The sequence below is a fragment of the Dermacentor andersoni genome, unplaced genomic scaffold, assembly GCF_023375885.2.
Source record: "Dermacentor andersoni unplaced genomic scaffold, qqDerAnde1_hic_scaffold ctg00000033.1, whole genome shotgun sequence".
Classification (NCBI taxonomy): Eukaryota; Metazoa; Arthropoda; class Arachnida; order Ixodida; family Ixodidae; genus Dermacentor; species Dermacentor andersoni.
This window is the reverse complement of record NW_027314755.1, coordinates 3,775,843-3,796,658: the sequence shown is the minus strand read 5'-3', so window position 1 is coordinate 3,796,658 and position 20,816 is coordinate 3,775,843. Positions and strand designations below refer to the sequence as shown.

At 45.4% G+C, this 20,816-nt stretch overlaps 1 protein-coding gene and 1 long non-coding RNA gene across 2 annotated transcripts; one reads left to right on the top strand and one right to left on the bottom strand.

Annotated features, from left to right (window-relative positions):
• Positions 1 to 1,624: 1,624 nt before the first annotated feature.
• LOC129381369 (uncharacterized) lies at positions 1,625 to 13,588 on the top strand. The gene is made up of 4 exons (XR_008609560.2): positions 1,625 to 2,850; positions 4,106 to 4,192; positions 9,564 to 9,777; positions 13,369 to 13,588. It is a non-coding gene; the product is annotated as an uncharacterized lncRNA (long non-coding RNA).
• Positions 13,589 to 16,873: 3,285 nt separating this feature from the next.
• On the bottom strand, positions 16,874 to 17,584 carry LOC126517472 (uncharacterized). The gene has a single exon (XM_050167195.3). It carries the CDS (start codon positions 17,516 to 17,518, stop codon positions 16,874 to 16,876), a length of 645 nt encoding a protein of 214 aa, XP_050023152.1. The 5' UTR covers positions 17,519 to 17,584.
• Positions 17,585 to 20,816: the final 3,232 nt, after the last annotated feature.

Genomic DNA, 20,816 nt, shown 5'->3' with positions numbered 1-20,816 from the left:
GTCAAGCAGGAACAGGACACTTATTGAAGAAGGCGAAGAAGACAAAATTAGTCATAATGTGACGTCATGTCCCACTTTAAAAACACAATCTAATCAATATTTAATTAAAAATTGAGAGACCTCTTTAAAGAAAATGTAAATTTATTAGTACAAAAAAGAAAAGTATAAAAAAAAACACCTTGTCAACCGGGATTCGAACTTGGGACCTAAGGATCACAAGCCTAGCATCTTACCACTGCACCACGGCGCAATTGTGTAAAAGCGTACATTTTAGCTATGTCGACAGTAAAAACCGCTGTCTGCGTTGCTGTTTACATTTGTATTTTAAAAGCCAAGATGCGGGTTCCCTCCTCCACGTCAGTTGCCGCATCTCTAGAAGAGCACAAGTGTTGTTACCATCGGCAGGTAGTAGTACATCGTGGAGTGATAGAACATCGATTTTGCTGTACGATATGCATATTGAATAAGAAATTCAGAAATAGACAACGGTGACCGGGGACATTGTTAGGGTTGTTACTGCTAATTTCGACAGTTGTCTCTCGCTCTTTACACTTTTGAGCGCGCACATAATTCGAGTGCTCAACGCAAAATAGCTACATAAACACTCGTGGATGAGTCTTCATTCTGACTGCACACTGGCTTCTCACGGCAGCGCTGTACCAGATTAATGAGACCCGAGCGAGACAGGTTTTCACGCAACTTTGTGGAACAACCGAAAACTTCTTTTCCGCTTCGCATAAGCTTGCGCAATAATTCTGGGAAATTAACTAATGTGACAATGTAACCGCACATGTAAGTCCACAGGCTTGTGTGCCACATCTTACCAAATAAAACAAAACGGATACGCAGCCATTCCCGCAGATGGTATGATTTTGATCAGCGGCCGATTTTGAGGAGGCGGGTAGGTGCCGCGTGGTCACGGCAGAACTATAACAATTGGCCACGTCGACTTTAATACCGGTGTCGGTGCTATCAGCATTGCCGGCTTGAGAGAAGCACGGTTGAATACCGCGCAAGAGAAAAGTACAGTGCACACCACCGATGCGAAACTGACAAACAATTTTAATGAGCAGCGACGGAAAGCGCTTCTGTTGCGACTTCAGAACTCTTGGCCGTCGCGACCGAATGTTTCTGTTGCGACGTCAGAATTGCTGTCGTAATGTCAGAGTCGCTGTCATGATAGAAAGCTGTTGTTCCGACTTCAGAACTCTTGTTGTCGCGACAGAACGTTTCTGTTGCGACTTCAGAGATCTTGGTCTTCGCGACAGAATGCTTCTGTTGCGACATCAGAATTTCTGTCGTAACGTCAGGAATGTCTGTCAACTACGGAAACGTGAGGAACTTCTGTCGTACAACAGAAATTTCTCTAGTTGCGACATGAATTCCTGTTGTCTTTATTAACTGGGGTACCTTGTGGATTCTATCGCAGACGCAAGTAAATCACAAAGCTAATGAAGAAACACTGAATAAAACCGTGCATAAGCAGCCGCGTCTATTCGCTGGAATGCACGGTAGCACTTGCCTGCGAACATATTGTACATACACCGCCGCACATTTCTGGCACCCACCACATAGGACACATTCACGCGGCAGAGACATATTGTGGTTTTTTCGAGGAATATTCGTGGGCCGCACGATAAATACAGAAGGCTTGGACGACAGGAGCGCAATACGCACACATTCACCACACCAACACGAAAGCAATGCGGAAGACAAGGGTGTAACCCGCGCCACACGAGCGATTAATCCTCGTAGATTTGATGCTTTCTGACTGAATAAGTTACAACGCGCACGGAAACATCGCACACTGGACGTGTACCTCCGAGATCATGTCAACGATTTCTAGTGCTAGTGACAAAAGCAACGTCGTTTAAAACGAAGTGACGGCGCAGGTTAGCACGGGTCAATGCAAGGGCAGTAGCGCAAGGCGTCGTGGGTGGGCATGGATGGGCTTCAAAACAGATGAAAGTAGGCGGCAAACTTTCCGGAAGGGAGCAATGGGAGACTTGGCTCGCCAGCCTCGACCAGGCACGGCGGACCGCACAAGCCAGTGGAGTTCTGGGCTAGGGGCTCCACCCCCTCGCTTTCCACACCTTTTTTTTTTCTTTTTTACTAAACCTTTTTATATATATTTCTTCAAATTACAGCCCAGAGAAGGCTTCCTAAGAATGGCATATGCGAATCTCGAAGGCCATCTTTTTACTGCCCGCATGCGGCGGAAGCTCCTGGAAATCGAAAATACGTCATAGAATTTCTTTCTGCGCTAAAGTATAGCGGATAATATAAACTGTGCGATGGTTGTTTATGCATTGCAACATCTATATGTAGTTGGGCGCAACAAGGCACAAAGCGAGTGTGTGCTGGTTATTATTTTAATCCACGCGAAGGCCAACCAAACTCCCAATTTCACAGGTGGCGCCACCCACCGCCCCGTTTCAAAGTGGTTGCTCATAGTATCCATCCGCCAATCTTGTTCCCTTGTTTACATGTGCTGTCGGTCGTACGAGTTGCTACGATGTGTTTGTTTGATCGTGTTTTTGCGTTTGCTGTAATGAATTGTGACTTAGTTCGCGTGCACAAAAGTGTCAGAAGATAGCTTGTGTCTCGCTGCAAACTCGCGGTATGCGTGGTGCGCCAGGCAAACGTGGACCAACGATTTTCATGCCATGGAGTGCGTTCCCTTTGTCCGTGGTGATTGTGGAAAGTTCGGTGGACGCCGCAAAGAAATGATGCGCATTATTAGCGTTCCGCAGGTCGTCCACTACGCAACTGCGTGTATGCGGGAATAACTTTGCAGCTCCGGCAACTTGGAGGGCGCTTTTCGACCGCATCGTACGTACCATTTAAAAGGTGAGTACTCGTGCTTCCTACCTACACGCATGCTGTGCGTGCTTCTCGTGTGTGCATAGAGCGCCTTGCGAGCGTAGGAAATAGGACTCCCGCGACGACATTGACTGTGCTGATGCTTGCTAAGCGCTGGTTGACATAATTTGGTTGCGCAATTTTATTGGCTTAATGCTAAATGAAAAATGTAGATGAGCGTTTCCTTCCGGTGAGAGGGGTTAGGTTCGGCAACAGTCCTCATTTGCGCGAGCTGCCGCTTTTCTGCTGAAGTTGGATAATAATTACTCATCTGCCTCTTCACCTATTCTTACTGCAATGACGTTTCCTCTCGCGTATGCTTGGAGGTTGTAAATAATCTCTGTTTACGCGGTTGTCGGTTTCCGAGCAGTTATAGGGAAAAAGTATAAACACCATGCAAGTGATCTTGCGTGCGACAGCGACGCGATGTAGATGGCTGTCGCGCTCGCTCGTTTCCTACAATCGGTACCCTATGCGAGCGACGACATTGAGAGCCGTCTCCCCGGTGTTGCTGGTATGAGGGCAGCAAATACGCGCCAATAGTGGTCAAACGTGTGCTTTATTAATTTAAGTTGCTGTGTTTTACTCAAAGGAGCAGCGTAAAACATTTCTTTAAAGTCTTGCAGTAGGTTCTTAACCTTGCACGTATCAAAATAGTCGTTTGCTCGTTCCGTGCAACAAGCAGTAGACTCGACTGATGTACATCCAGTTCGGGCTTCACGCTGTTGTCTAGTCGCCCATAGCACTTCTGGGCGACGAGCGACGAATTCTAGATTTCCAGAACCAGGCGACAAGAACGAGCGATCTGTTCGCGCGACGGCCCGTTTTCTCGCTCAAAGCCGTCGCGCACGAAATCTCCCTAATAGGGTTTGGGCTAAAAAATGTAAGCAATCACGGCTTGCTACTACTACAGCTTACGTTTTGAGACAACGTGTTTTGACATAACTTTGACATAACTTGACAAGGGAAAGTTGCTTTAAGTAAGTGATAGAAAAAAAATGAATTGTTACGTAAACAAACATTTGTTTGTAATCTACTGTAGCTGCATGTCTTAAAATTTTGCTGTCATGAAAGGGTCCCTATTATTACGATATTCATCAGTGACTTCGACCTTGTGCTCTGTTCCCACCTTGCAGTGGTGCAAACATTGTTTTTGTGACTTTTTAGGTGCTCCTTGCTTGTGTTCACAATGTGACTTTTTAAAGTGCCACTGCTATAAGTTAACACAGAACTTATCTTGCAGTGGCGAGGCCGTGACCAACAACAGTGTCCACGTCGGGGAGGAGCTATGGCTGCAGCAGCACGGTGTGTAATCGGATGGTCTGGTCAGGTATGACTGAAGTGTATGTTTGCAAAAGTAGGATTTTGGTATCTTTCGTCGATATGTTTATGGACATATTACTCAGCACTGCTTACTATATCGGCTAAATATCTGTTCAACTTTATTCAACTTGCTGCTTATTTGTGTTTGTAGACATTATGTACACATTACCTTGTTCACTTTCAAACTAGACCTAACCTGTCTTGAGGTTGTTTTTTTTTTGCATCAATCACTTGGCTGCATGTTACATCTTATTTTACTTAGTACACATTATATCTACCCTTTGTTTTATTGATTTGAAACTTTCCTATGTTATACTTTTTATATCCACTTTCCTTTCCGTTTATGCTACACGCTTGTGCTGTTTCTGCACATGTAAGGATTCAAAGTGTAATGGGCAAATATGTCACAGGTCTAAGCATGCAGCATGCTTACCACTGTTTACCAGGTTCTTCTCAAGGTACAACAAACACTCCTTTATCAGTGAGGGAGTGCTTACAGCTTCATCAGCAGCTTTTGAAATGCCAAACACCAAATATTTCCTTATCTAACTGCCTGGCAAACCGTCTGAGCACTTGCTTGTTTTGAAAACACAGGTAGCATTTACGAGCACATCTTCGGCAGTGGTCAGCCAAATTGGCAGTGCCTGCTAGAGCGTTCACAGCGTTCCGGTGCTCCCTAAGCCTCTCATTCAGGCACCTGCTCATTTGTCCAATACAGCACTTTCTACAGGGAAGTGAAATCTTGTATACCACCCCCACATTGCAGTTAAGAAAGTGAGTGACATGCTCCTTAGTGCATGTACCATGATTCCCGGCATTGCTTACCAACCTGCACATTCTTGCGAGCTTTAGTGGCGCTGAAGAAAACACCTGCACTGCACTGGTTTGCCACTTTCTTTAGGTGGTGGGACACCCCTTGTACATATGGCACAGCCACAGGGCGCCCACTGGGACGTGCGTTATTGCACCGAGCAGCTGCCAGATCAGTTTTTACCTCTTTAATGAGGCTCCTAGTAACTGACACCAAGGTGTTATCGAGATAGTTGGCCCTACATAAATGGCTCGCTTGTTGCTGAGTGCTGCAGGAAACCTGGTGCACAAGATTTAACCAGAACAGCTCTCGGGCAGCTAGGAGCTATGCATCTTTTAACATGGAGTGTTCCAAACAGTAGTCGAGCAAGGGCTTCTTTTTCCTAAGAGAGTATATATAAGAAAGGAAAGTATGATTTAAAATTATACGAATATCGAATGATTGCATGCGACCATCTTCTGGCAACTCGTGTGAACTTGAGTCCTACTGAACACTGTTCAAAAACACGCACAATGTTTTTAACAGCAAAGCCAGCACAACAAGAAAGTCATTGGCACTACCACATTGCCCACTGGACGTGCAGTAACGCATGTCCCAGTGGTAGCCGTGCAGCTCTGTCATACGTACACAGGGTGTCCCACCGCCTAGAAGAAAGGTGGCGAACAAGTGTGGTGTAGGCGTTTTTTTCAGCACCACTAATGCTCACAAGAATGTGCAGGTTGGTAAACATTGCCGGGAGTCAAGGTACATGCACTAAGGAGCATGTCACCCACTTTGTTAAATGATATGTAGTGGTGGCATACTACATTCCACTTCCCTGTGGAAAGTGGTATATTGAACAAACAGGTGCCTGAATGAGTGGCTTGTGGAGTACCGTAACGCTGTAAATGCTCTCACGGGCGCTGGCCATGAAGTCCCACCTCTAAGCGCCTGTGCGCTTGCGCCGCTTAGCTTCATTGCACAGCCATGCCATGCACGCTGGCAATCCGCGGAGTTCGGCCACTCTGCACCATCTTCGTACTAAGAATGGATCACCTTGTACATGGGGCAGACTGGCAAGTGCATCACCATGTGCCCAGGAGAGCACCATTATTCACTCAAGGGGCAAGTATGCTCGTCCCACTTGACAATGCATTGACACGACTGGTGATGCACGCCAGATTTAGATTGTTCATCTGTTTTCTTTACTTAAGGCAACCGATTGATCAACAATATCACTGAGGCATACCATTTAAAAAAGAGGGGCACCTGTCAGCCAGTGCTCATTAAGATTGCATTACAAAGAGGAATACTCTCTAAATGACACGGAATAGTGATCACTCCGTGCTTATTTGTTCTATTTTTATGCAAGTACTGTTTATCATGACTTTGTACATTTGTATTGCAACTTGTGCCCTTTGTCTTAAAAGATCGCTTGTGCAGTACAAGGGCACACGCAGTATAAATATTATATTTAATTTTTGCATCAAAATTAATGTTGAATTGGTAGCTTTTGTGTCCTGTTGTCTTCCTCCTGTCCCTTATATCACTCAAAAGATAAACTTTAACGTACACCAACTTTCTCAGTTACTTGCTTGTCAGTGTTGATAAACTTGAAATGTTGTTTTGAGCCTGAATATTCTTACTATTTCTCATTTCCGGTCAGCATAGTGCTACTCCTCCGGCTTTTTATAAAGCGTGCTAATATGTACTTCTCATTAATGCAATATTTAGTGCTAGTAGGTGATAGCTGAACTTGGACATCATGACAAGCGCAAAGGCACACACACACACACAGAGACACAGACTGGACGGGCGCTAGACATCAACTGAAGGGCTTAATGATAAAAAGCAGCAATGCACATATTGCGCAAAAACCTACAAAAAGATGTAGAAGGTGCAATTGTCACTCAAGGGAATTCCACTTCCGCATGAGATATGCGTTTTTCTTGTCATGCAAGGACTCGTTTATCAACTTCATTGTTAATGCGCAATGTTTCAAATATTTTTCTAGCTTGCTTTGCAAAGCTGCGCATGACACAGGTGCCCTGAAAGTCAGGCTTGCACAAGCATCGCCTGCCGTGATCTGCCATATGTTCACCCCCTGCCACCGACTTAACAGCAGTGCGGTGCTCTCTCAGACTTTCATTGGCGCATCGGCTGGTCTAGCTCGCATAACATTTGCCACATGAAAGTGGCATCCTGCACACCACACCCACTCTGCACTTCTCGAAACATCTAGTGTCCTGTGATCTGCAGTCTGCCTTGGCAGCGCTATTCACGACATTGCACATGCGTACAAGCCCTCCAAGTGCCGAAAAAATGACCAGGGTGGCGGATTTCCCAGCCACTTTCTTGAGGCGTTGGGTGAAGTCATGAATGTATGGCACAACAGGCCATGCCTTTTTAGTTTCAAGCTCATTGTGGTATGTCTGGCTCCCTCAATTCACTTCTTTAATCGGGCTTCCTGCTATAGAAGCCCATAATTTTGCAGGCATAGTACTTGGAGCTGAAGGCTGCATGCAACGTTATGGTCACAAAACTTTTTGAGAGGAGTATGCACGCACTATTTTGCAATGTGTCTTTTCAGAATTTTGCAATGGGCTAAACTGTAGCTAAGGACTGGCTTTTGGACCATGGATGGTATGAATAGCGCACCTGACCGTCATAAAAACAATATTGATATGAATTGAAGGCACCCCTCTTCAGGTAACTCAGACGTGAATTTGAATCTTTTGCCACAAGAATCAAAAGCACCAAGGACTTGGTTCACAAGCTCTTCAGTATGCTCAGGCCACACATCCTTTAGGATAACTCGCTAATTATCAACATATATGAAAATATGTATAATCTTAGATGCGCATGCTGTATCAAGGCATGTGCAAATATGTTTGTCACAAAATAATAACAGATCACTTAAACAGGAGCAATACATTGATTTAATACAAATCCCCTCCTTTTGAAGGACGGGGCTTTGATTACAAGGGACTGCTGTAGAGCAAAGGTAAAATCTTAAAAATTCCATAAGGTTGTCAATGTTTAAACGAGTACAATTTTGAAATGCAACAGGTCCAAAGCCATTGAGGTTTTCACGGAGAGCCCAAAAATGTTGGCTTTGCAGAATAGTTCGTTAATATGAAAAGTTTGTTAATGTGGTGTTTGTAGTAGCGATGTTTCACGGTACACTTCAGCCTCGAGAAACGTCACCTTCATGTTTGTTAATGTTCATGTTTGTTAAGCTCGATAATGGTTTAGTTTGAACTGTGCAACTTGTCATCAGCACAAAAAGGGGCATATAGAAAGGCACAGATACTGCTGAACACAAGCACTGAACTTCAAGGCTTTTATTCAAACAGTAGGCACTTTAACTTTAGGAGAAGATGAGCATGCTGATCTTATCTCCTGCTTTTGCATAGGGCCTTGAACCTTTTAAAAATCTTTCACAGGGACTGGAAAGTCCTTGAATATCCTTTAATTTCTCTCCCTGAGACTTTGTGAAAACCCTGGTTTAGGTATCTCAAACAGTTTTGGGTTCCGACAGTGGTGGAGGGCTCACGGATTATGCACACTGAAACTTCCATTCAGCCAGCTTCATGGGGAGGGGGATCAGGGGCTGTGACTGGAGGATGCTTGCTTCTGCTGTGCAATGCAACTCTTAGCTTTAGCTGCATTTGTAGTGCAGAAAAAAAAGGCGCGAGTAAGAAGTGTAGCGGAGAAGTGAGAAACAGTGGTGGCTTTCGGCAGTTTATCAAATGCCTTTACTTTTGCTGTTACTGGAGCACCATATTAAAAAAATTCTCGCAGTTGACATTCATATGCACTACAGTTCTCACTTATAAGAATCCCACATATAACGAATTGTTGGTTAAAATCACCATTTTTCATTGCATTAATTTACGATTTTCTAACCATGCTTGTTGAAACTGTGTCCACATATATGAACATACTCAATAGCGCTGTACTGTTACAACAAACACTTCAAACCTGGTCGCAGTAAAAGGAGCGTGCACACCAAGTTCGAAGTTGTGACGGGACTTGGCGCATTCGTCGCTGCAGTTTAGTCGTGACCAAAATATAACTGCTGAGATAAGTGAGTGGTGCAAGTGGTTTTCAGAGGCCGCAAGGGAATTCACTCGTTTTCAACCAGGCAAGGGTTATCGTACTTTCAAGGCATGTCTCCAGTGGGCTTTAGAACAAGGCCATGTAGTGTGTGATGGCAGTGGCCTTTGGAGACTGGCATGCGTAGCTCTCTAGGTAACATGTGCTGCACTGTTCTCTGCATTGCGGTGCACCTATTTGAATCAATTGTTTCACTTTCTTCGTTAATTTCATTATTGCAAGGTTAGAATGTATGAAATGTGAGTGTTTGCTGCCCTTAAAATGGGAAAATTTTATTAGTTTAATCTTTTACACAAAAATGAATTTCTTGGTGAGGTTGGGTTTAACCCCATCTTTTAAAACTTGTTCGAGGGGCAGTTGCATCAGAAATTGACGTACCTAATTAACGTATATCATATTGTTTAATACAAGTGTGTTTTAGTGTTAAGAGTACTGCTCAGGAAAAAGAAACACTTCATATCTATTGCAGGTACAGATTGGTGTGGGATTTGTGATGCCACTCAACAAGTGGCATTACATATTCAAGTCTCCTTCCGACAGAATGTGCACATTAGAGTTGGCATGGAACCTGTGGACACCACTGCAAGCAGATGAAAGTAGCCTGACTGGACAGACCTGCCGGACAATGTGCCACGCATCCAGGAAGCTTCCGGCAACACCGGAGAAAGTTGCTGCTTTGCAGAGTAAGTCAACAGTCACCTCATTTAAGAAACATAACTGCATATCTACAAGTTATCTGAATGAGTTAGCATTGCATGATGTATACAGAACGACAAGAAATGCCAAAGCAAGAATGAGGCAAGTGCCTATATGTATATCTTTTTCTTCTATTGTATATGCACTGTGTCTCGGCGCACAATTTAAATGTCTCTGTGGGTATGAAAAGCAGCACAAGATAATTTCGAGATATGGGTTTCCGGCGAAAACCACCCACAAGGTTTCCGCCATAATCAGTTTGAATGAAAAACAATGAAGTCGGGTGGCAGCTTGCATTCGCTTGCTGCTTATTGTCTTAATAACAGAATTGAACATTTAAGCACCTCATTGTCTTCAAAATTCTAATGGAGACTTGGCAAGTGTTATTGTAGCGTTCCATACTGAAGCTTTCATTTCACTGTTTTTGAAATAATGCTTCTCAAGAAAATTGGTTTCCGACACAGCTTGGAAATTGTAGTCTAAAAGAAGCCTTTTAAACCACTGCAGTTCCAAAGTGTTGACTGTGGCCACCTGATTTGCTGCTTTACAATCTGCAGCATTCACAGCCATGCAATTTCAAAACACTATTCTGATTATTGTGATGTAAAGGTTATAAACAGGGATAAAGTGCCTCAGAAAGGCTGGCCAACATTTTGATAGGACGACATATCTTCGTCAAAAGCTGCCTCGCCATTTTCGGTGTGTTAGTTTTAAAGGGTTAGCAGAGTGACGTCACGTGCAGTTGTCGGGAGTGGCTGGTTGTAAAGGGAGAGACTTGAAAGAGAATGAGTGCTGTCGCCTGATGTCTGTAAACATGATTCCTAAGACGAGGGAACGAGAGTGGGAGTGGGAAGGTGGGGAGAAAAGGAGACATAAAGAAAGAGACCAAGAGGGAAAGAAAAAAGAAAAGAAAAATAAGGGCATAGGAGGGTGTTCGGGAAGCGAGAGGTTAGGGAGCATTCAGGGGTGTCTTTGGCAGCATGTTCTCGTGGCTTTAAAACAGGCTGTCAGTGCTCGAGTAACAAAAAAGACCCAAAAAGACATCAGTTCAAAGAATGACTTCAGTGGCATAGCAGCAATGCGTCGAATAATTTAGGAGTTAAGATGGTGACAAGGAGTCTGGAATGCAGTGCATGGGGTAGCTGGAAGGCAGCGGCATGGTCTTTCTAGGGACTTTAGTCCCAGTAGCTCAACGTAGGTGTCGTCACAGCGGTATGCAAAAGTGGCGATACCCTGTGTCACTGAGGCACTGAAGAAGGTATCCTGGCGTCTGGTACTTTGGAATGTGGTGAGGGCATTTAGAAAAAATAACAACAGACAAATGTGGGGGCGAACCGAAACTGGAATAACAAATAAGAGGGCGACATGAGCAAAAGCGGGCTAAAGCATGTGTACATGGGAAAACATATTTATGCGAGCATATTTATGGTAATTCTAAAAGCAGATTTTCTATCGCGCTGCACTGACAAGCCCCACACATACCTACACTACATAAACGACATATTCATAATATGGGGACATGGTCAAGACAGCCTAGATAAATATGTAGGATTTCTAAATTCTTTTCACCCAACAATAAAATTCACATCAACACCTTCAATGGAGCGCATAAACTTTCTGGATACAACAATATATATTGACAATGGGAGACTTAAGACAATGCTGTATAGGAAACCTTTGGCAAACAGTAGTACCTAGAATATACAAGCCACCATTCCAGACATTGCAAAGAAGGCATCTTTAAAGGCCAAGCCACACGGCTACGTCGGATGTGTGTTGAAAACCAAGACTACATAGGTAGACTTGATAACATTAGAGAAACCCTATCAAACGGGAACCACCCCAAAGAGTGCCCTTCAGAAAGCCTACACCGATGCAACCAAACTTGACTGAGCCGAGGTCCTCAAGCCCCACCCTAGGATCACAAAATCAACGCCTCTTCTTACTACTAAATTCTCAAACACACTTCCAAACGTGAACAACATCCTCAATAAATACTGCCCAATTCTCACCAGCAACCAGAAACATAAGATTTTTCCCGCCCTGCCCACAGTAGTCTTGAGATGCAACACTAATAATAAGGATATTCTTGTACATGCCAAACTAAGGACAAAGACGCAGTTAGGAACAAGTCCCTTTGGCCACCCGGGTACTCTACATGCAAACATATTTAATCTGCTGCTACAGTAAAAAGTACAGCATCAAAGTACTCAAACAAGGTAACTTCGAGTTTCACCTGCACATCAAGCAATGTAGTCTACTGTCTAGAATGTGCCACTTGTAGCAAATAATACATAGGTGAGACTGGACAACAAATTCATAAAAGACTGAACGGTTACTGCGCAGATACAAAACACAATTTACTTAAAGCAGTAGCCAGCCACTTCAATGAACATGTCATATATGTGACAAAGCAAGGCTCTATATACTACAAACAAATTTCTGCTCACCTCGCTAGGGGAAATATACGGAATCATAACTCCTACACAAGTTTAAATGTCTACATCCAATGGGAATTAACACATAGCAACTTTGGATCTTTAAAAGCTTTAAAGCTGTAACTTAAATCTGAAAGTCTCATGTCATCAACCAAGGCACAAAACACATTGTGTCACCAGCTAAACTTAATTCTTAACCTCACCTATATCACCACTTCCAATTTTTACTTGCCTACTACTCAATTTAATATAGTCTTTCATGTTTTAACGTTTATATCAACTTTACGACCCTTTTTCCCATGCACATCTGCCTCAGCTTGCTTTTAATCATGTCAGCCTCCTATTCATTATTCCGGTTTCAGTTCCCCCCTTTTTTTTGTCTGTTTTGTATTATATTCTTTGAACACCAACACATTCCAAAGTCCCAGATGCCAGGATGCCTTTTTCTGCGCATCAGCCACACAGTTCTGTATACCACCATGACAACACCTACGTTGAGCTACTGAGGCTAACATCCCTAAAAGAGCATGCCTCTGCCTTCCAACTACCACATGCATTGCATCCCGGACTCCTTGTCGCCATCTTAAGTCCTTCAAAATTACCCGACGCATTGCTGCTACGCTACTCAAGTCATTCTTTCAACAAATGATAGAATGGACAAACCAGACAGCTTGCATCTTGCAGCTCTCCTGCATGCGTTAGAGACAGTGTAGCCAAATTGTGGCTCTCCCAATCTGACAGGAGTTTGGGCAGTCGAAGAGCAGACAAGTTATGCAAAATCAGAAGCCAAATATCGACCCATAAGGCTTTGAGTACAGCTGCCATGTGACTAAATTTTGCAGTTAAGCCAACCTCCCGATGAGAAGAGGCATGGCTTTGGCAAAAAACATACAAAAATCCCATGTGAATCTGCAAAACAGTGCGATGCATGTGTATGCATTCTGACTGCAAATAAACCTGTGCTGGCTTGCGCATTGGGTAGCATGTTTGTGTGTAACATTTGCTGCATTTTGTTATCTGAAACTTTTGTTGAATCGATCTTGCTATTGAAGTGATTGCAACAGATTTCCTTCATTCACTTATCGCTACAAATCATTGCAAAAACAATTTATTTCTACATTTATTGCACTCTTCCTTTAGGCCGCCTGGAGAAATACATAAGTGACCATCCAATGGGGCCACCAGCACCACCTCCGGAAAACCACCTTGCTTCTCTGCGGAAGCACCTTCGAAGCTTTATTTTACAGAAGCATATCGCCGGGGCAAGCAAGTGCAAAAGTAAATACAGTATAAGTCCAATGACGCTTTTTCAATAAAGTGTGATGATATGCTACATAGTATGGTGCTTTACAGATTGATTCATTATGGCATGGAAAAAGCCGTATACTTGGCCACATGTATATACAGACTGTACACTTCACAAGACTCAACATCACATAAAGATAGCCTGTCATGAGCTTCCAAATAGCAATGGCTGCTCCTTCAATTCATCACACAACTTGCCTTTGACGTGCTGTTCCCACAATGATATCCAACCCAGCGTCCACCGCGCCAGCCAGCATCCACCGTGCTGCCCAGCATCCACCGTGCTGCCCAGCATCCACCATGCTGCCCAGCATCCGCCGTGCCCAGCAACCACCATGCCGCCCAGCACCCACCGTGCCACCCGTCACCCACCATGTCACCCAGCACCCACCGTGCCACCCAGCACCCACCGTGCCACCCGGCATGCTACCCATCACCATAATCCACCATGATGATGGATGATGGATTCCACTATGCCCAGCATCGGGCAAATTTTCAATAGGGAACCATCTCACGTAGCCGACGGAATTCGCCGGTTACGAGTAGCGTGCGGATGGAGCGCTGATGAAGGTTCTATACTACACGTGCCACTACAGCCGGTAAACTTTTCCCGCGTTTAAACCGTCTGTGTAGATTGCCGACAGCTTTGGGGCAGCGCACAAATGCCGAAGGTCGCATCACTGCTTACGTTCTACGAGGAGGCATGCAGGAACATAACACTACAGTTGTTTTCCCGGAAACGTACTCACTGGAACGCTGAATGCAGCTTGGCAAAAAAATATACTCGCCAAAGAACATTTCCAACACAAGGAGATGCTAACACTTTCCCTTCGTTCGCTTGGAAAGCAGTGCTTGCACCAGCATTTTTCGCATCTTGGAGAGGCCGGCTCTTCGCAATCGGCTTGTACATGTAGGGAATAAAGTATAAACCCCTTACAAGTGATCTTGCACGTGACAGCGACAGCGCGACAAGCGAGGCGATGGCTGTCGCGTTCACTCGTCGCCTGCGAACCGAACTCCACGCGAGCGACGGGTTTGAGCGACGACTTCCCGGTATGAGGGCAGCAATATACGCGCCGAAACTAGCGTGACGCATGCTTTATCAATTTAAGTTGATGTATTTTACTGAAAAAGGAGCATAACATATTTCTGAAGGTTTTGCACTAGGTTCTTATTCTTGCACGTGTAAAATTCGATAGTTTGCTCGTTCTGTGCGACAAACAGTAGTATTTGAGTTATGTACATCCAGTTCCGGCTTCGCACTATTGGCTAGTCGTTCATAGCACTTCCGGGCGACGAGCGATCCTCAGAGAAACGCAAGCTCTCGAAATTTTACATGACCACCTCAGCAAAACAGCACCAAACTACCTTGCACCGTGCTTCGTGTGTAGCGGCAGCAGTTGGTCCGGACGAACACCATTGTTGACCTCACAAGGCGCCCGACCAATCACGGGCGGAAACGAGACGCGTGAGCTGGACGTGTTTGCTGCTGCACTTTTTGTCGAAATAAAATATGTTTGCGCTTTATTTCACTCAATTTTGATGCGATATTCGAATTCAGAGGGTTGAAAACTGCGACGTACTGCTCTTCACTCATTTTTTCTGGAAAAGCTTTCAGCTTCCCTTTAAAGACATACTCTCGCCTCCAGCTTCGGTACTACCGGCGCGGTATGTACCATTTCATTTGCCAGTATGTCCGGTCATGCCACATATGCCAACGACGCAAGACGCCACCTCAACATGCCACTGGCCCCTTGCAACCTTTAACATGCCCCGCGCACGCATTCGACCGCGTCGGCATTGACCTATACGGTCCGCTTCCCAACACTCCAAGCGGCAACCGCTCGGTTATTGTTGCTATCGACCACCTCACGCGGTACGCTGAAACTTCAGCCCTAGCATCTGCCACAGCAAAATATATTGTCAGGTTTATCCTTCAAAACTTGATTTTACGCCATGGATAATGAGACCATATTCTATAGAACCCAAAGTGGGACGCGGGGGGGGGGGGAGGGGGGGGGTAGGCAGGTAGGTAGGCATGAAGAGACCATTCAATCATACATTTTTATTTCAAACACGCAAAATCCATTTTCATTTTTCTAAACCAACCCGTGCGAAAAGTTTCTCCTTCTTTCGTACTTCTGGTTGGAATGTATTTTCTTTAGCAAGTGTTCCTTTTTGCAAGGTATTACTCGCACGTCATGCGTACATTTACCTTTAGCACAAGCATGGCTTTTAGTGTCGCCACTTTAAGCTGCGTCTTCTCTGCGGTCCATATCTTGTTCATGAGAGAAAACACCCTCTCTACTGGTGCATTTCTACCTGGCAGGCACATGCAATATTCCAGCACGGTCATCAAGTTCTCACAAAGCACATCATTCTTCTCGAAATGCCCGAGAATCTCCACCCAGCATTCCCCAACAGATATTTTCTGCGCCTTCCATTCCTTAATTTTTTCAGCGGTCACATAATCTGAAACATTATTGATTTCATCAAACATGGCATTCTCATCAACAGTGACATGATTGAACTCTGAAGTTATGAGTTCTACAGTTACCTGCACGTCATCCCAGCATGGGGGTGACCCAAGCGAGACCTATAGAAGGCTTCTGACTTCATCAAACTGCTGGCACCATCGGTCGAGGTATGACGCGCAAGTTGCATAAAACTTCACCACAGTATTCACAACCTGTTCTCTTCGAACTTGTCCCTATTCTTCGAGCTCTGTTGCCCTTGAGCACGCACTTGATGGCAGAAATGATTGCTCAAATATTTCTTGCACTTTGGTCTGCAGCTGGCTTAAGGCACTGTATACTTCCACAGCTGTCTTCGTGTCTCCTTCAATTTGGAGTACAGTAGCTTCAAACATAGCAGCTTGACTATGCAGAAAATAGAGCCATAGCTCTCCACATGGGTCTTCGAAAAACGACTTGATGAGAGACGGACACTTGTATATGGACAAAAAATATGCCTTTAAAGCTGGATAGAGCTTTAGGACCCTCTCAACAGCTGGCATCAATGCCAACCACCTGGTCTTGCTATAGCCCAGAAGCTGCTGGTACTCCACTGATGCAAAATCACAAAACTCTTTGAAAGACTCCACCCTGACCGTGCAAATGTAAAAGTACGAGTAGATTTTCACAATCACGGCTTCAATATCCAATGGTAGGCAATCGGCAGCAGTCTGAACGGTGTTGTGCACTATGTGCGCAGCGCAGCCAATTCCGAGGATCTTGTGATCCATAGAATCTTGCAATCTCGAGAACACATTGTTCTTCCCATTTCGCGCAGCACCACCAGAGTTGCAATTTGCGTTGTCGGCACTGAAAGCAACCAGCTTTCATGTGACTTGGTTGGCTTCGAGTGCATCTATTATGTACTGGCTCACCATTGCCGAAGTCTCACCTGGCAAGGTGTTAATCTCAAGGAGCTTCGTCTGCACTCCTGCAGCAGCGGTGAAATAGCGCACCATTATCGGGAGCACCTTCAAATCCTTGTGGTTGGAAGCATCACAGAACACTGAGATAAATTTAGCCTCCTGCAGGTCTGTCTTCAATTCTTCCTCTGCAAACGGGGCAAGCACGTTCAAAGCAATCGCTTCTGCCTTTGCGCGAGCGCAGGAAAATTTTTCATTGAACAATTTCTGCACAAGCTTTGAAGTGCAGTCCATTGATCGGAAACTATGGTTGTGAGCGATTGTGTGGAAGGCGAATACACCCTCTGATGCAGCAAGTTGGAGCTCCTTTTCCCCGGCACGTTCCTGTCTGAAGAACCAGGTTACTGCACTGGAACTAGCAGCCGCCGACACACACTGCTTGTGCTTGACAGAGCTGATGTGTTTTACTACATCCGAACGTCCACCGTGAGCGACTGAAAAGTCTGCCCCACATGCATCACAGCGCACATCCGCCTCTGACTTAGTTTTCTTGATGAAGGGGTACTCTTTTCCCAGCTGTTCCGTGAATTTGCACTTGCGTTTGGGCATTGTCGCCGCCGACACGACGAAACAAGTCGAAAACCCAAAAACAAAGCTGACAAAGTCACTTCGAGGCGCCGTCAACCATGCCATCAACAAATCGGGACAGTTGACTTTGATTATGGCTGCGGCTCGCTGGACAACGCAAGCCTCCGAGCTAGCACGGAAGCAAGCCTTGGCCGGCCTATCCAATATCTAGCCAGCCATGCAAGCAGACGAGAGTTTGGGGAGGCCACGGTCAGGCAGTGCTGCCGTACTGTGATGGATAGAGCGGATAAAGCCACTAGTGATGGAGACAAGGTATCTTTCTAGGCCGTTCCGAAAACATACGATTTGGAAAGCAGAAAAAGGAAAAAATAAACTTGCTCGCGTTGCTCGCACCGCCCATGTTTCAAAGGAGATGATCCTGAGAGCTATTTATCAACCAACGCTTCGTTCGGGAAAGCCAAAGCGGGACAAAACGCCGTCCCACAAGTACCTCAGTGGGACACCGGGACCATGGCTGCAAAAGCGGGACTGTCCCGCCTAAATCGGGACGTCTGGTCGAGGTGCTCCATGGCCCATGGAGCACCTCGAGAACTACTGAGCGACCGCGGTCGCGTTTTCCTTTCAGATGTCATTTTAGCATTACTAAAGGTGTGTCGCATCATTCACCGCACTACCACGGCATATCATCCTCAAACTAATAGGATGACAGAACGTTTCAACCACACCCTTGACATGTTGGCCATGTATGTTTCATCTGAGCACTCGAATTGGGATCGCATTCTGCCTTTCGTCACCTACGCTTACAATACCGCCACGCAAAGCACCACTGGGTTTTCCCCTTTCTTTCTACTTTACGGACACGAACCTTTAAGCACTATGGACACGATTCTACCTTGCCGGCCACATGCTTCGGAGTGGACGACTGTTTCTAGAGCGGCTGCTTACGCTGAAGAATGATGTCGCCAGCTCACTCGTTCGTTCACATCCCAGGGCCAGTGGCGCCAAAAGCATCGCCACGATTCATCCACTACGGCTATGTGCTCTGCTCCTGGCTCGCTGGTCTGGCTCGCGCTGGTCCAAGCTGCTCTCCAATTATCACGGTCCTTATCGGGTAGTGAAACAAACATCCGCTGTCAACTACCTTATCAAGCCATTAGAAGCGCCTTCTGACCAGCGTCGTCGCGGCCAGGAAATTGTCGTCTCCCGGCTTAAGCAGTGCCATGACCCCCCTGTGTTCTCCTTTCCTTAGGTCACCAGGATGGCTACTCTTTCGGTGGGGAGTGATTGTAATGAAGGCAGTGGGCAGTGGGCATGGTGCTAGTGAAAGAGAAGAAGACAACGAGAAGTGCTGGCTTCGCCGTTTTGATATAGCGCCGACCTGTTTAAGCCAACCGCTACAACCTAGAACTAGTGTTGCTAGGCAAACACCCCCGTTGTAGTTTGTTGATACTGCAATCCCCATATCGGGATTATCGCCGGGTGGGAAAAAGAAATAAGGGTGCAGGTTGAAGCTCTGCAGCCAGCATTAGGAACACAACATTTGAACAGACGTCAAACAGTAGACATAAAATATACAATAGAACAAAAAACTGACAAAATGCTGTAACACACAGTAGGTAATATATAACAACGTCAGTGACAGTTGTTTGCCCTAAATTAGATTACGCATGCACTATCTGGGACCTCAAAAACACTACACGTCCAGCAATTATTGAATGTCTAGAACTGCGCAGCTTGTTTCATTCTATCAAATCACCCTCAGCATGCCAGCGTATCATCAATGAAAGCAACACTTGACTTATTCGAACTATCTTTGTGCCGTAAATGCTCTTGCCTTTCATTGTTCCACGATATCTATGATTGTAACCAGATTCTAAACGACATTCATTTTTCCGTTCCCATCTACGTGTCATGGTGCTCAGACCAGAACTATAGTGCCTAGAATAGTACATTCTAGGCACTATACCAGAACTACTAAGTTGGTGTGCCGCCTTGTCGGACTAATACCTACAGCGAATCTTTCATTCCGAAGACTAGCAAAGAATGTAACTACCTGCCAACTTCCATCGCCGCCATCACCGACATCTTCAGGACTGCCATTGATAAAGCCTTTTGCTAATATGTTTTCTTTATTTGCTATGTAACTGGTTTTTTTTTCTTTTACGGTGCAAAACATTGGTTATTTACCACTCCTTCCTGTAATGCCCTCAGGCCTTGGAAGTATGCCACGACACTTTAGTCGAGATTACATGAAAACGTCCTACATCAAGGGGTTTATTTTTTAGCTTGCGAAGATTTGTTGTATGCTGACCTCTTTGAACCGCACACAGGCACGCAAGACAAACAATCACGTCCAATGCAAGCGCGATTTTTTTACGGTACAGCAGCACTAATGCTGCCAGTGCATCAGCACAGTTGTGACGTTCGTTTCCACGCAGTTAGAATATAGGGCAACGAAAACATTTTGCGCACTCGAACAGAACCGCGTTATGGTGCCGAGAAAAAGAACATCAGCATATGTCATAACCGCACTGATGGCATAACGAAAGCGGAGCAGTTACCGACGTCGTAGCTGTGAAAGCAAGAAGTAGTACATCGCAGCGAACGCAAACACGACACGCACACCGCCCTTACGTTCCGTACGTCAGTCGGGAGTGCGTTGACGTACAAGTACGGTGGCCGGAACATCTATGGTTTCGCGTGCCCCAGCAAGGAGCCTCTACCCCGCAGGAAACTGACGCTCACCTTGGCAACAGAAGCACCTCGTTACATTCCGGGCGAGCACCGAGAAGATGGAGGGCGCCGCTCCATCATAGATCAAAGAAGCATCTTGTGTCCATGGGAACGTTTTGGTCCATGGCGATGGTATCCGCAAGTTTCATAGGCACTGCGTAGCACCGTAGGCCTAAAGAGGCTAGAAAGCACTGTTCGACTGCTACATGCACTGCTTCGAGATGGGACGATGGCACCATAGCAGCGGCCTGGCAACAGTACGAAACTCTATGCATGCTATATGGCCTGACATAAACGCAATGAGCAGTACGGACGGTTGAAACTAGAGTGCATTTGAACCACTTGACAACCAGAAACAACGAAGCGACGTCTGAAGGAGTGGCGGCAGGACAAACAAACTTGTTATGACAGAAAATTTGCACACTGCAAATTCTATGCAACACATAGCACACTAATTTGCAGACTACAAGTTATTCTATGCGCGCGAGCGAGCGCATATACACGCGCACGCACGTGTCGCTCTTTTTTTTTTATTAGGTGATCTTTTCCATATCTTTTCTAGTTGGCCGGATCTAGTGTGTACCAT